The 15,193-nt window shown below is 43.3% G+C and overlaps 2 protein-coding genes across 4 annotated transcripts; both read right to left on the bottom strand.

The window, feature by feature from the left end:
- Positions 1-149: 149 nt before the first annotated feature.
- aanat2 (arylalkylamine N-acetyltransferase 2) lies at positions 150-2,020 on the bottom strand. The gene is made up of 3 exons (XM_052048900.1): positions 1,852-2,020; positions 1,072-1,226; positions 150-939 (listed from the first exon to the last, which is right to left on the bottom strand). Exons 1-3 carry the CDS (start codon positions 2,018-2,020, stop codon positions 634-636), a joined length of 630 nt encoding a protein of 209 aa, XP_051904860.1. The 3' UTR covers positions 150-633.
- A 7,635-nt stretch (positions 2,021-9,655) lies between these two features.
- On the bottom strand, positions 9,656-14,811 carry mgrn1b (mahogunin, ring finger 1b). Of its 3 annotated transcripts, XM_052048998.1 has the most exons (18): positions 14,517-14,811; positions 14,093-14,211; positions 13,924-14,012; positions 13,694-13,840; positions 12,991-13,108; positions 12,837-12,903; positions 12,721-12,764; positions 12,579-12,626; positions 12,379-12,447; positions 12,135-12,294; positions 11,952-12,061; positions 11,577-11,785; positions 11,230-11,341; positions 11,101-11,146; positions 10,931-11,035; positions 10,238-10,333; positions 10,061-10,106; positions 9,656-9,965 (listed from the first exon to the last, which is right to left on the bottom strand). In XM_052048998.1, the coding sequence occupies exons 1-17, from the start codon at positions 14,602-14,604 to the stop codon at positions 10,066-10,068; spliced, it is 1,668 nt and encodes a 555-aa protein (XP_051904958.1). In that variant the 5' UTR covers positions 14,605-14,811; the 3' UTR covers positions 9,656-9,965; positions 10,061-10,065. The 3 variants fall into 3 exon arrangements, with proteins under 3 accessions (XP_051904958.1, XP_051904960.1, XP_051904959.1); XM_052049000.1 differs by lacking the exon at positions 10,238-10,333 and having other exon boundaries at positions 14,517-14,810; XM_052048999.1 differs by lacking the exons at positions 10,061-10,106; positions 10,238-10,333 and having other exon boundaries at positions 14,517-14,809.
- Between the last annotated feature and the right edge of the window lie 382 nt (positions 14,812-15,193).

Consider the following 15,193-nt stretch of genomic DNA (forward strand, 5'->3'; position numbering starts at 1 on the left):
TTGCTTTTCACACAGAATTCAGCATTGGATGGATATCGCTGTGTCTGTGAGTACGTTTGCACAGAAATTCCATCCAACTCGTAAGCCAGTCGACTCTAATGCAGCTTTGCCTTTTACGCGGAACCCAGCAAATAAGGGACATTGTCATAATGTGTGGAATTTCACACGGACACCACCCGCGTTGTAGTCGGAGACATTGCATTCAGTTGCACGGGACCCACTTAGAGTGGATATTGCAGGAGCTGAGCTCAATATCACAGATTTTGAATCTTGCATTAACACAGCTTTCCTTGCCTTTTGTGCAGAACCAAGCAAAGGAATGACATTGCAATGTTGATTTCACACAGACCGCATCAGAGTTGAAACAGAAAACCCGACTTCAATTTGGCTTTGCCATTTGCAATTTTACACTGTGATTATGTCAGTCATGGCTGAAGATCCAACATTAGTGTGGCTCCGCCTTTTGCACAGAACCCAGCAAAGGGAGGAAAATCAAAGGAAGTGAGCGGTTTTTAAAGTCTGATGGGAAAAATTGCACGGCAAATGCCATCCAGCAGGTGTAAAAGTGCATTTAAGGCAGCTTTCCTATGAATGAAGGCCACGGGGAGGTGGGGGTCGCTCAGGTGGGCGGGGCTAACAGCCGCTATTCCGCCGGGCGTACGCCTGCCCGCACAGCAAATACTCCATCTCCTGAAAGCGCATGTTGGACACGCTGATGGCCGACGGGCCTTTCTCCTTGAAGCCGGCCTTGCGGTAGAAGGGCACCAGGAAGTCCTCGCAGACCAGCAGGGCCCGGCGGGGGTGCGGCAAGCAGCGCAGGTACTGCAGGTAGCGCCACAGCAGGATGGAGCCTTTGCCCTGCTGTCGGCAGTGGCGGTGCACCGACAGCACGTGGATGTGCACCGTTGTTGTGTTGGGCACGTGTAGCGTCATGGCCTCCTGTGGGACACCCACAATTTTATTTTTAAATCAGGATCATTCTAATTAAAAATAGCTGCTGTAGCAATTCAAAGTCGCTTTCTACGGCGACATCACCTGCACCACATTGCTGACTCTATGGCGCATTCTGACCTGCGAAAGCCTCTCCTTGTCCCAGCCCGTGCCGATGATGAAGGCGACCAACTGGCCTTCCTCGAACCAGCCCAGCGACAGCTCGGGGCATTGATCCACAAAGTGCAGCACCTCTTCCAGGGTCAAAGGGCACTCGCCGGACACCGAGATGAAAGCTGGAGCGGAGAGAGGATTATGCGCAGGTCATGGCGGGTAAATTTTTGCACCTTTCGTAAATCATTGTCATCAACCCTTCCGTGCACCCTGTAACGCACAGGTGTCAAACTCAAGGCCCGGGCGCCATATCTGGCCCGTCACATCATTTTAGGCGGCCCACGAAAGCAAATCAAAGATGTCAACTTCCATGATGCTTGCCAAAATATGTACCAAAATTCCAAATTCTCATAAGTAATAAATAAGAGAGATATTGTCAGCATTTTCTTGTTGCCAGATGCCCCATGACAGTAACTTAAACAATCGTTGAATAAACCGTTTTTATTGACTTTTTTTAATATGGTTTCAGTTGTAACGGCCCTCCAAGGGTAATGGTGACTAAAATGTGGCCCGTGACGAAAATGAGTTTGACATCCCTTCTGTAACCTGATAACACGGTAAGCTGTCCACTTTGATGACCGCTGTCCCCGAAAGGGTTAATAATCAGTTTTGGTTTTTTTGGAACTACTAAACAAGAAGCACCATCACGAAATGTCATCCTGACAGTTTTAGCAAATATGATCAAATGTTGATTTTTTTTTTTTTGTCATTGAAAATTTCAACAGAAATAATGGATAGAATGCAGACCTTCTCTCTCGATCTCGAACACGCTGATGGCGTCCTGAGGCGTGAGGTTCCTGAACTCGCTGGCGGGCAGCGTGTGTCTCCTCTGCCGCAGAGGCCTGACCACCCGTATGGGCGTCTTCAGGAAGAAGGGCTTGAGGAAGGGCGACGAGACGCTCGGGTGCTGGCTCATGATGCCGACTGGACTCGCAAGGACGAAAATGTTGGACTCGTTGGGTCTCTCGCTGGAGTGCGCTTGTGAGCTGAGGGATGATGACGACGACGACGTGCGTTTGCGTAAGTCGCTGCCGTCAACGTGACACCTACTCGTTTTCTGTCTCGTAATCCCACCCCGTGACGGACATTTGCTGGGTGCATCCGGCCTAAACACCTTTTACAGTACCACTTTGACAAATGGGAGATGTTACAAAAGTGTTACGTACGTGGATGTGCAATTCCTGCAGAAATTGCAACTCAATGTTGATATGCTGAATGTGAAGCGTGTTTTTATCGATTTATTTTCATGGGGGTTTGGAGCCTTTACCATCTTAAACACCTTGGACAGACACTACAGGTTTCTTGGATCATAGGTTGCCAGAGCAAGCCACGTGATTGTCTCTTGTGATTTTGGCGTTGATTTTTGATAGATTAATGGTTTCTTTTTCAATGACTTGTGTTTGTTTTGTAAGCGAATTTTTGGTGGTTTTTCTTGATTCTTTTTCACATCATTTTATTTCGTTCTTTCCACTGATTTTTGGTTGATTTGACAGTCATTCTTGCGGATTTTTCATAGATATTTATTGATTCTATTATATTGTTTTGGGGGCTGGTTTCTAATTGACTTTGGTTGATTTTGTTGATTTTTCTTGATATTTTTTACATTTGATTTTCAGTTGATTTGTTTTTTTCCCCTTGATACATGGTTGATTTTTCATTGGTTTTTGGGTGATTTTTGATAGATTTTTTCATAAATGTAATGAATTATTGATTCATTTATGGTCAATTTTTGTTTATTTTTTTTAAATTAATTTTTGTATGTTTTTTGTTTGTTTGACGTTTCATTGACTTTTGAATAATTGTTGATTTTATTATTTTATTTAAATGTTTATTAACTTTTGATTTATTTTGATTACATTTTGGATTTGGATTTTGTCGACCGTGAAGAGATACGTGAGGAAGAAACCCAGTGACAAAACAGTTGAGCAAATTACAAATTGCACTCTCCTTGAGCGCTGACTCACTTAGCTTGCCAAAGAAGCAGACATGTATTTTATTTATTTATTGTTTGTTTTAAACTTGGTTTATTTTGAGGCAACACAGCATTCTTTGTACATCTACATCTGCCAGACGATGTTCTTCGTCTCTCCTCAACGCTCCCCAAATGTGCGGCTTCCCGATAGCATGTTGCTATTTGAAAAAAGAACTCATCTGGATGTTCGAGCACGATTATCGAGTGAGTGTCTTGAGCGTTGTAGCGGGCGGTGTACACGTTTTTGGGAGATCAAGGCCACGAGAAGCTCATGGAATCGCACGCTGGGAGATCTGCTTGGCTTGCTGTCTGGCTGATTTGAACCCCTTAAAGAGGTTTAAAGGCACGCTAATGAAATGGAGCTCAGCGTGTTTACATTAGGACCCCATCAGGGCTTCAAGGGGGGACGCCTCACACGTGCCAAATGCCCCCATGTGGCAAAAGGGTGGTCAAAATATTAGGAACAACTCACTCAGAAGGCTGTGCATTGACAAATAGAAGCACATATTTTAACTTTGCGATTTGGGCCATTGCGCGGAATCTGTGAAATTTGCTGTCATGTTAAATTGTTGATTTCCAAAGTACCGGTATCTTTTTTAATTTTTTTTTTTTTTTTTACTCACTATGCTTTGACTTCACGGAGTGTCAACATGTTATCTTATATTCCCGGTGGCTGTATCTCATCTTTTTGTTAATTAGATGCTAAAATCTCACTCCTGCTACTTTTAGTCCCGTTACACAAACGAGACAAATGACAACAATAAAAATTACTTAAAAATCAATTTAAATGGGCCAGTACACATTTTGAAGGATTCAAGATCCTGTATTTTCATATTTAAAAAACGTTTGAAAGAATAAGGCACTACATTCAAATTTGGTGAAATGACCCATAGCCTATATAAAGATGAATTAAATTAAGAATGTGCTCCACCTTAAATCCGTCTCTGGTAATGTGGTTTAATGTCAACCCAGCATGCAGCAGCTGCAGCGAGCCAATCACGCTCCAGAGAGAAGATGTGACCTTCTGTTGTGCAGAGGTGGCCCACGTGTAGTAAGAAGGCCGATTTAAAAAAAAAAAAGGATCAATTAAGAACACTCAGTATTTTAAGCCTTTTATGCATGACCTCCCTGGTAATCGAATGGTGAGTGCATCGGCATTGAGGTGCAGGGTTCGATTCCAGCTCCAGACTTCCTGCGTGTTCTCAAAAACATGCATGGCTATCCATTACTATAGTAAGGTGTTCTTAGCCGGAAAAAAACGACCATGTATAGTAAGCCGTTTTTAGCTGGAAAAAACAACCATGTATAATGACCATGTCTAATCAGGCGTTTTTAGCTGACAAAAACAACCGTTTTTAGCCGGAAAAAAAAAAAAAAACGACCATGTTTTGTAAGGTGTTTTTAGCCGGAAAAAAACGACCATGTATTGTAAGGCGTTTTTAACTGAAAAAAACGACCATGTACAGTAAGCTGTTTTTAGTTAAAAAGAAACGACCATGTATAGTAAGCCGTTTTTAGTAAAAAAAAAAAAAGACCATGTATTGTAAGGCGTTTTTAGTTAAAAAGAAACGACCATGTATAGTAAGCCGTTTTTCGTAAAAAAAAAAAAAGACCATGTATTGTAAGGCGTTTTTAGCTGAAAAAAAACGACCATGTATAGTAAGGCGTTTTTAGCCGGGAAAAAACGACCGTTTTTAGCCGAATAAACTGACCATGTATAGTAAGGCGTTTATAGTCGAAAAAAACGACCATGTATAGTCAGGCGTTTTTAGCCCCAAAAAATGACCATGTGTACTAAGGCGGTTTTAGCCGGGAAAAAACGACCATGTATAGTAAGCCGTTTTTAGTTAAAAAGAAACGACCATGTATAGTAAGACGTTTCAAGCCGAAAAAAACGACCATGTATAGTAAGGCGTTTTTAGCTGAGAAAAAAAAAACGACCATGAAAAGTAAGCCGTTTTTAGTCGAAAAAAACGACCATGTATAATGACCATGTCTAATCAGGCGTTTTTAGCTGAAAAAAACGACCGTTTATAGCCGGGAAAAAAAACCGACCATGTATTTTAAGGCATTTTTAGCCGAAAAAAACGACCATGTACAGTAGTAAGCCGTTTTTAGTCCGAAAAAATGACCATGTATTGTAAGGGGTTTTTAGCCCAAAAAAAACAACCATGTATAGTAAGGCGTTTTTTGCCGGAAAAAACGGCTATGTATACTAAGGCGTTTTGAGCCGAAAAAAACGACCATGTATAGTAAGGCGTTTTTAGCCGGGAAAAAACGACCGTTTTTAGCCGAATAAACTGACCATGTATAGTAAGGTGTTTTAAGCCGAAAAAAACGACCCTGTATAGTAAGCCGTTTTTAGTCCGAAAAAATGACCATGTATTGTAAGGGGTTTTTAGCCGAAAAACGGCCATGTATTTAAAGTAAGGCGTTTTTAGCCGGAAAAAACGACCATGTATATCAAGGCGTTTTGGGCTGGAAAAAAAAACGACCATGTATAGTAAGGTGTTTTTTTGCCGCTACACTACCACGGACTGTGACTTTCTCTGCACGATAGGCGTATTTGACATGCACCCTGGAGGTTCTGTAGGAAAAAGCAAGTGGTGTTGTCTTTTCTCACATAACTGCACGGGGCTTGAACCAGGGTTGCCTGGGAGGAAAACCAGCATGTATACCCCTACACCACCAGTGATTAAGACTTGCTCTGCGCGATAGTTGTATTTGACATGCATTCTGGAGGGTTTGCAGGAAAGTAACTGGTGTAGTCTTTTCACACATCACTGAGCGGGGTTTGAACCCATGCTAACCCATGTCGTTTCTTTAGGCTAAAAACGCCTTCCTATACATGGTTATTCTTTCGGCTGAAAATGCCTTACTATACATGGTCATTTTTTGTCTAAAAACGCCTTACTATGCATAGTCGTTTGTTCAGCTAAAAACGCCTTACTATATACATGGTCGTTTTTTTTCGGCTAAAAACGCCTTACTATCCATGGTCGTTTTTTTCGGCTAAAAACGCCTTACTATACGGTCGGTTTTTTTTCGGCTAAAAAACGCCTTACTATGCATGGTCGTTTTTTCGGCCAAAAACGCCTTACTATACATGGTCGGGTTTTTTTCAGCCCAAAACGCCTCACAATAAATAGTCGTTTTTTTCGGCTAAAAACGTCTTACTATACATGGACGTTTTTTTTTGTGCCCAAAACGCCTTACTATACATGGTCGTTTTTTTTGGCTAAAAACGCCTTACTTTGCATGGTCGTTTTTTCAGCTAAAAACGCCTTACTATACATGGTTGTTTTTTTCGTCGACAAATGCCTTACTATACATTGTCTTTTTTTCGGCTAAAAACGCCTTACTATATACATGGTCGGGGTTTTTTTCGCCTAAAAACGCCTTACTATACATGGTGGGGGGTTTTCGGCTAAAAACGCCTTTATATACATGGTCGGGTATTTTTGCGTCTAAAAACGCCTTACTCTGCATGGTCGTTTTTTTCGGCAAAAAAAACACCTTACTATACATGGTCGGTTTTTTTTCCAGCCCAAAACGCCTTGATATACATGGTCGTTTTTTTTTTCGTCTAAAAACGCCTTACTATGCATGGTCGTTTTTTCAGCTAAAAACGGCTTACTATACATGGTTGTTTTTTTTTGGCTAAAAATGCCAAACTAAACATGGTCGTTTTTTTCGGACCAAAACGCCTTACTATACATGGTGGTTTTTTTTGGCTAAAAATGCCTTACTATAGATGGTCGTTTTTTTTTCGGCCCAAAACGCCTTCCCTTCCTGGTCGTCGAAGGGTTAGTGCGTCAGTGTTGCGCTGTGGAGGTGCAGGGTTCAATTCTGGCTCCGTTCGGTGCCAGGTTGCATGCTCTACCTGTGACTGCACAGATTTCCCAACTTGTGTGGCCATCCATTTTCTTATCCTCTTCGCACACACACTGACACTCAAGGACAATGTAGATCAGACCACTCTTCCAACTTGCTTTTTATTTATGGTCCTTTTAATGACTTTTGAGGTCTCATTTAGCCATTTTTAAGGAGTAAGCGCGGTTTGTAGGCTTTCCTATTTTTAAGGAAACGGAACCAGGAAGGTATGTAGCCCGACAGTGAGGTTTGAGGGGAAGGGCGCTAGGCTCATTTTCCAACAAAACTATTAACTGGAAGGGTAAGGAAAATGACATACACAAATGAAATGAACACCACAGGTTAATTTTTAAGGATTTTTATAAATTTTATACGCTTTTCCTGAAAATTAATGATGATTTAGAACATAATTTTACTTATTTTTATGAACTTTAAGGACCCGTGGGAACCCTGGCACTCTGTAACCTGATGACATGAGAAGCTGTGCACTGTAGTAACCGCAGCGTATCTAAAGCAGCCACAAAGATGAGCTTTTCAGACCACTAGGTTCACGCCAATACTAAATAAAATCAATGTTACCATACGCTTGGTAAATTTGTGTCTGTAATTGATATTTGAATAATTGAATTGCTGATAGGTGGTCCAGTGGTTCACGCGACGACCTCACAGTGCAGAGGTACTAGGTTCAATTCCAGCTCTGGCCTCCCTGTGTGTGTTCTGTTCTACCTGGGCCTGCGTGGATTTTCTCCGGGTACTCTGAAGATGAGTGATGGGCTCTAGCACCCCCTGCGAGAATAAAGTGCATCAGAAAATAGATGGACGGATGAATGGAAAAACACTAGACTCCAAATGACTCCTTTGACATAACGACGAGGTTGCTCTTTATTGTTCTTTGCTTCACATGCTGCTATACATACAAGAGGCTTTAAGACAGCATCTTACGGGTGGAACACAAACGAAAGATCTACTGTAGTGTGGCGTTGTCCTGGATACCAGGCCCACATATGGTGAAAAGGAGGAGAGGAAGGCACGGCATCAACTTGAAATGACATGGAGGAGCCACTCAAAAAAAAAAAGTATCTGCCTGTTGATCAAATTCGTAATCAATACACTACGTAGTCAATTGACACTTATATTTCATATTGCTTAATTACAATGACTGTACTTGAAATCTACAGATGTCGCGTACTGGCAAAGCCGCTCAAGTGCAACAAGCAGGCAAAGGAAGCAACTCAAGGCACAGAGATGGACAAAATGCTCCATTTTGTTGTTTTTCTTGCAAAGACTTCACATAAGCGGACGATGGCTGCGGCGGCGGCGCTGCTGCTACGAGGTGGCCACGCCGACGGCGCCATCGCGCATGCAGCTGAAGCATCTTGCCGGTGGCGGGGTGTATGGGCTTCAAGTTGTAGTTTTTGATTTATATAATACAGTGACCCCATCCCCCGTATATTTGCGGATGGGCATTTGCTAATTCTCGCTGGATTTTGGAGGAATTTATCCTGTTCACCATGTCTTATGCCACTTGGTGGCATGTTGGTGCAAAGCGGCTATGATGATTTAAGGAGAAGGAATTTCCTTTCGTCAGGCCATAGCCTTGTCTGATAGGGGGAGAAATGCTGTCGCCATCTTGTGGCATCTATATGTAATTACATGCTTTTTGGGTGGCTGGCAATTCATGCCAGAGCGTGATAACGGGAGTTCACGGTGCACTGTAAATGCATGTAGTCCATTATGTCCATGTAAATATTGTACAAGTATAAAATTTGCCAAGTAACACAGGATTGTAGTACATGTAAATGGCGGATAATTTAAACAATGAAACGAGGCATGCAGATGTTTAAAATGATCAAAGTGTATTAGGGTCAGGCTGAAAAGTAAAAAAAAAAGAAGTCAAAGTTGTTCGAGAAAGGGTAGCCCTATGAGGACGCCATTTTTACGGTCAAACGGTATGTGGTAAGAATTCAGTAGGAAGATGTCACACAATAAAGATCGTACTTTTACAGAAATGTAAAAAATGCTGAAAGCATTGAGTCCTCACTCGTACTCACTGATCCTTTTGATTGACTAAATGGCAGAATTTTATTTTGTTGTAAGTATCTATGGTTGGTATCAGCAGCCTCCATAACACTCGATACCTTAACATATGCTGGCAATGGCTCAATACGATACCTGGTACCGGTATTCGCTCCACGCTTTAAATTATGATTCATAGTAGGAGTTGAAGTCGTCTGCATCGATATTTATTTCAATTTACTGTTTGTTGTTTCTGTAAACCCCCATCAAAATATTTCTATATCCGAAACCCATTTTGGGTGCAAAAAAGGTTGGGGAGCACAGTACTGGCCTGAAAAAAAAAAATCATTATGTCATCCATTCATTCATTCAGTCATCGATTAATCATTTTAGCCTTTCAGCACACCATAGTCAATTCCCAAAAAAATCATGAGTCGTGAGAAAAATAGTTTAAATGTGTTGTCACAAGTATTTGACTAAATCCTCCTAATAGCCTTTTTTTTCAAATGTTTTTTATAGTTGCCCTAATACACCGTTTGTATAATCTCATGGAATGGAAAATAAACCATTTGGTTAGAGTGCAAAAATCACTTCAACAACACATGAGGAATAGGTCTTGGAAAAAAAATCTGAAATGGTGAGTAGCATATTCAAACACAGACAGATGTTAAAAAAAAAAATATATATATATATATATATATATATTTGCATGTGTGTGTGTGTGTGTCTGAATGCGCCATTGAGCAGTGCAGTTAAAAGAAGGAGTAAGTGTGCTTTGGGTCCGAAAAATCCACATTGGGAGCGCATGTACACAAAATACCGTTTTCCTACACGTCGGCCCTGATGGGAGTCGGAATGAAAAGTCGGCGAGGCAGAAAGCGAGGACGTCAGGGGAGGAGGTGCTCGTCTTCCCGGTGGAAGCTGCCGGTGGGGCACAGGAGAGGCTGGCTGGAGCAGTTTGTGCTCTGACTCTTCAGGCTCTCCGTGGACTCGGACGACCCTGCGGAGGTTTCGCGGGAGAACGTGAGAGGGGCGAGCGCGTCGGCCGTAACGGGAATACGAAGCGGCAAGAGCGGGACAGGAAAGCCTACATACCGCGCTTACTCCTCAATACCGATAGAGCAGGAGTCGGGACCGAGGGCTGGTGAGGAGTGAGGACGGCGAAGGAGGTGGAGCAGCGCAAGGACAGGGAAATGTTAGGAAACGAGAGGAGGACACCGGCCGTGTGCAAAGCATCCCCGGAGTGAATTCAAGATGACAGACAAAACATACCAGAGTGGACACTTAACACCGGAGAAGCCGATTTCGTTGAGAGACGACGCTCATCGGTCACAACATTAGGTACACCTGCGCCATCCAACGCAAGAGCTACACTCAAAAAAAAAAGATAATTTGGTTGAATTTTGATTGACGGTCAGGGAACTATGTCTGAATGTAGTGTTAGACTTATTATTGTGGTTGTACTTCGAGATGCATTGCTAATATTGACGTTAGATTAGGATGCATCCATCTGTCAAATTGAAGCTCTTTCGAGATTTTTCTGATGACAAAATGGTTCAATGAAAAGTGATTCAATTTTTTTTCTTGCCCTCAAAAATAAATACAATTCTATTTTACAGAAAAATAATGACGCTGTGTTCTTGGTATTTTTACCAAACACAAGCTAACCGTTCAGTCGAAAAATAACCAACTTTGCCCCTTAAAATCTCAAATGAAAGTACTTTTAAAATCTTGACAAAGCATCAATTTACGATCCTGGGTTGATGCAGTTCTTATGCACAAAATAAACGATAACGTACCTCCGACGGTGTCAATTCAAATGAGCATTATTATAATTGTTAAAGCTCTGACGCAGCTCTTGCTTTGGATCGCGTTGGTCGAGATATATAATAGAATGTCCAGTGAGCGGACTATTTACCCTGAGGAATGCCCTGGAAATCATGACTTATTTTCTACATGTCTCACCTGGCAACGAAAGGTCGCCCGGAGGGTCGCTCTCCATTTTGGTCAAGCTGCTGTGCTCGCTTCCGCAGTCCTGGAGGATGTCGGCGCCGGCGTGCATCCTGTCCTCTGGAGAGTAAAAAAACAAGTGTCACTCAAAGACGTCACCTCAAGTTGAAAACTGACCAACTCACCGTCATCCGGGGACAGCGAGTCTGCGACGTCCTCGTTTGCTGTGGCCTAGGGCGAAGAAGACAAACTCAAGCATTATTTGTGTTCGACTATTAGCGGTGAGGACGCGGAAGCCGGCGACGCCGACGTACGTCTGTGGGAGCGGGACTGCTGGACAGGAGCGTGTGTGGCTGAGCGTCCGACAACTCCGACAGCTTTTCTTCATCCTCCTCCTGGATGGGAGAGGACGGCGACCTCAGGGTGCTGCGGGGAAGGACACCAGAGACGAAGTTAATGTCCCGACACACTCCCAAACATATTTGCAAGTGCTGAAAGATTTTGAAAACATTATTGCAGTTGTTTCAAACACTCCTGTGAGACTACGAATGTGTTTTTTTGCAGCTGCCGTTTTGGTTGGTAAAGGACCTCAAACTGACTCGGGTAACTCTTACCTCAATATGTGAGCAATCCCACTTCTGCTTTTTTTAAACATTTTTACCTGTCAGGTGATTTGCTGACTTTGCCTTTCTGCAGACTGCCGTCGCTCAGATGCTCCGGGGAGCTCAGCTGCTGGCTGCCGTCGCCGCCTGAGAAATTGATCTCATCGTAGAGAGGCGCCGAGGGGACGGCGGGCGACACAGACCGCAGGCCGTTCAGGGCCTCCAGTAGCGACACGGGCTCAAAGCCGGGGGGGACTGAATCGGTGCCCTGAGGAAGAGCCAGGCAAAACATTTGGGATGTCGGTACTCTACACTTGTTTGAGTACCACAAGGCATTGTCCTTAGCCCAGTATTATTCACCCGTGTTCTCGTACTTGAAAACTATACTTGAATAAAATAAAAAATGGCATCTTCAGATAGTTCTGGAAACCTACCGAGTGCTCATCGTGGTCCATCGTCTGCGCCAGAACAGGACTGAAAGAAACAGGGGAGAGCGCCCCGGGCTTTTTCCGCACCGCTCGGATCTGCAGCAAGGCCCTGAAAGCTGTGTCGGCGAAACACGGCGCCCAGTGAGGACTGCGCCATCTCCCTCTCAAAACAATCACCAGTCCACTTACGCAGTCTGCAGATGGGACAGTTGTTAGCTTGGTAGCGCAAGGTGTCAGCGCACGAGTTGCAGAGGCACAGGTGTCTGCACGGCAGGATGAGCGTGTCGCGCAGGTCCGACAGACACACCACGCACTCGTTGCTGTTGTCGCTGTTCTCATCGTCGGATGTCTGCGCGCGGAGAGGGCGCATTTGAAACGGCGCGCCCCGCTTTTCAAAACGTCCTCGTTACGTCTAGCTTTTCGTTGCGCCTACCTTGATTTCTTGGTTGTTCTTGTTCTCAATGCCATAGATCTCCTGTAAGAGGTAGCTCACACGGTCCACCTGCAGTGCAGGGAGAAATAAAGAGAACTCGGTTCATGTTTTGTGTTTAACTTTATGCCGTCTTTGCGTTCAGACATTCTTCAAGCCTAATTATAAAACAGCTAAAAGTGTTCCTAACACAGGAAACCTACAATTTGCTTTTGCTTCAGTGGCTTGACGGAGAAACTGCCATCGACGTGCTGAGGGGGGGATCAAAGCAAAAAACAAACGTGTGTTGGGGTCATAACAATGACTTTTTGGAGATGTTGAATGACTACTTGAATGTGTACGTACTCGTTCAAATGCTGCCAAAAGTACATGAGCGTGTCCGAGGCAATCTTGGAATGAAAGCACAGATTAGTAGTCCGTATGTCTTGTAGCGCGCAGTTTAGCGCAAAACATCAACTTACCGTCCCCATCGTCAACTACTGCCTGGATGACCATAGGAAATACCCCTCGGTCGAGGTCAAAGTTGAGCTTTTAAAAAGAAGAAAATAGATATAGCAATTTAATTGCCGTATTATTGTGAATGGCTAAATGATGTTGTGGGTTGCAAATACGGACGTCTTCCTCTTTCCACTCGCTGAAGTCGATTTTGAAAGAAGGCATGGAGAACTGCTGGCTGACGCCCCGCTTGTAGTGGACAGTCTCCGAGGCCATGGATGGATCCTTTGGGCTGTACCTTCACGGAACATTGACAGAAATAACAATTAGACAAAGTTATCGTTTGTGTTTGTTAAAAAAAATACATGGGAGTACCACCTTGAAAAAAAATTGCATATTAAATTACAATATTGAGGGGTGAAAAAAGTATTTTCAATTCGCTCAGCCCTAGTTAGCGGAGAAGTGTCACCTTTATGAAAGTCCTTCGTAAAAGAATGTATGCTTTTTTTCTTTTGTTTTCATCATCATTCCTCCTCCTGTGACACAACTGTCTCACATCGACTTCCTCGTTACTTCACTTCAGTCTCTGGTGTAGTATCCATGGCAACTAGGCGTTGCTAAGGACCAGTCAAATCTATTGTAGTCTTCGAGCCAAACAAATTCCCACCGGAGATACTTGCAAGTCAATGTGCAAACGTAATTCACCATCGTGCAATATAGATCCAATGTGAAAACAGTGTTTTGATATACCCTTGAAAGAGAGAAAGAACTTGAGATCATGTGTAACAATGTGTTTGTAGATTTCCCCTAATGAGGTGACCTATGAGTGGAGGTTTTAAGTTTAGTTTTCCATCAGCGCTGTCAACTAAAAAAGGATTCTCACACAGCCATCCCATTGGAAAATTCCTCAAAGGCTTGGCAGTAGAGGGTGATGGCCACTCGAGCGTCGGCATCAAATGTGAACTCCACGCCGTACTGAACCTTTGGTTTGCCGCCCTCCTCTACCGGCGTGTCAGAGTCATCTTTATACCTGTGGATCATAAGGTTTGACAGGAGTCAATCATATTCCTTAAAAAAAAACACCAATGTCAAGTCAGCACTGATCATTCTTACCGGACCAAACGCAACGAGTCCTTCCGAATGTTCACCAGACTCCTTAGGGTTTTCACGGGCTCGTGGGGAGCGGGGGTCACGTAGGGGAACTGGAGGGAGACATGTTATCATCATTGTGATTGATCTGAAATGCTTAATTCTGATACATTTCTAGTGTGGCTGCGTTCACCTGCACTGGCCTGTTTCCCAGGAAATTTAAATCCATGTTTTCCCCAAAAAGGTATCCCTCGGGATGCGGTGTGTCGAACTTCTCCCCTCCCATGAAGAAGTGGCTCGCAAAATAATTCCCTGTAAGAAAAAGGATGAGGGTAATAATAATTTTCAATCACATATGTCATCAGGAATACATCCCAAAACGCTGTATTCGCCATAAACTCAAAGTTATACCAAAACATTTGAAATCGATTGTCTAATTTCTGTGTCTAGTTCTGTATCGCGAGATTTTGATTTATTTCAATCGCCGGGTTGCGGAGCTTCGACTTCAAATTTATATAAACAAAGCACACAGTCAGGTCTTGTAAACTCCCGGAATTAGACTTAATCATTTTGAGCCACAAAGCGGGCCCCAATGATATAAAATAACGATGACATACCAGATTTCGGGGGAAACCGATAGGCCGAGTTAGCTTGAATGTCGATATCCTCAACACCAGCAATCCTGCGACTCAGGATGGAGCCCATCTTCGCCTTTCTCAGCAGCTTCGACAGCTGGCAACGCGAACGACAAATAAAACAATCACGTAATACGACTGTATTTAATTCGACATCGCGACTGATTTGAAGGTAGCGACGCGGCGAACCCAAACAGGAAATTGGGCGAGCTGTTGTTTTGCCAGTGATATGCTAACGTTAGCGCAGTGTCGCGATTTGATTGGCTGCCTCATCACGACACCGCCTGAATATAGAAGCGTTCGATTGAATTAGTGGGACGCCCGCTAGGAGGGCGGTGCGTGACAAAGTCACGGGGAGGTCAGGCGGGGATTTCGGCGTGCGTTTCTGTTAGACTTCTTAAACTACATTACGGAGAAAATACATAGAACACATAGTGTGGAGGAAAAAGTGTTCATGTAATATGCTCAATAACGGTACAGAAATACACACTGGATTTCGTTTTGAAAATAAATTAATGACAGATGTGTGTATTTGAATTATTGGGAGTTATCATTGGAAATAATTGTTTCTCAGAAAAAAAACTCCAGAAAAAGTTTAATTTTTCACACTTTTAATGCCAAAACGTTGTCACCATTATGAGTCTCAATTAATATTTCAT

The sequence above is a fragment of the Hippocampus zosterae genome, chromosome 17 (assembly GCF_025434085.1).
Source record: "Hippocampus zosterae strain Florida chromosome 17, ASM2543408v3, whole genome shotgun sequence".
NCBI classification, from domain to species: Eukaryota; Metazoa; Chordata; class Actinopteri; order Syngnathiformes; family Syngnathidae; genus Hippocampus; species Hippocampus zosterae.

Bases quoted from the DNA above. Each gene is read 5' to 3' on its own strand.
- mgrn1b (XM_052048998.1), bottom strand. From the start codon at position 14,604: ATGGGCTCCATCCTGAGTCGCAGGATTGCTGGTGTTGAGGATATCGAC. The intron at 14,013-14,092 runs GTGAACGCAGCC...GTCTCCCTCCAG, and splicing joins TGGGAAACAGGCCAGTGCAG to TTCCCCTACGTGACCCCCGC. The intron at 13,109-13,693 runs GTGAGAATCCTT...TGTTCCGTGAAG, and splicing joins TTTTCCAATGGGATGGCTGT to GTACAGCCCAAAGGATCCAT.
- aanat2 (XM_052048900.1), bottom strand. From the start codon at position 2,020: ATGAGCCAGCACCCGAGCGTCTCGTCGCCCTTCCTCAAGCCCTTCTTC. The intron at 1,227-1,851 runs GTCTGCATTCTA...TCTCCGCTCCAG, and splicing joins GTTCGAGATCGAGAGAGAAG to CTTTCATCTCGGTGTCCGGC. The intron at 940-1,071 runs GTCAGAATGCGC...GGTGTCCCACAG, and splicing joins ACAAGGAGAGGCTTTCGCAG to GAGGCCATGACGCTACACGT.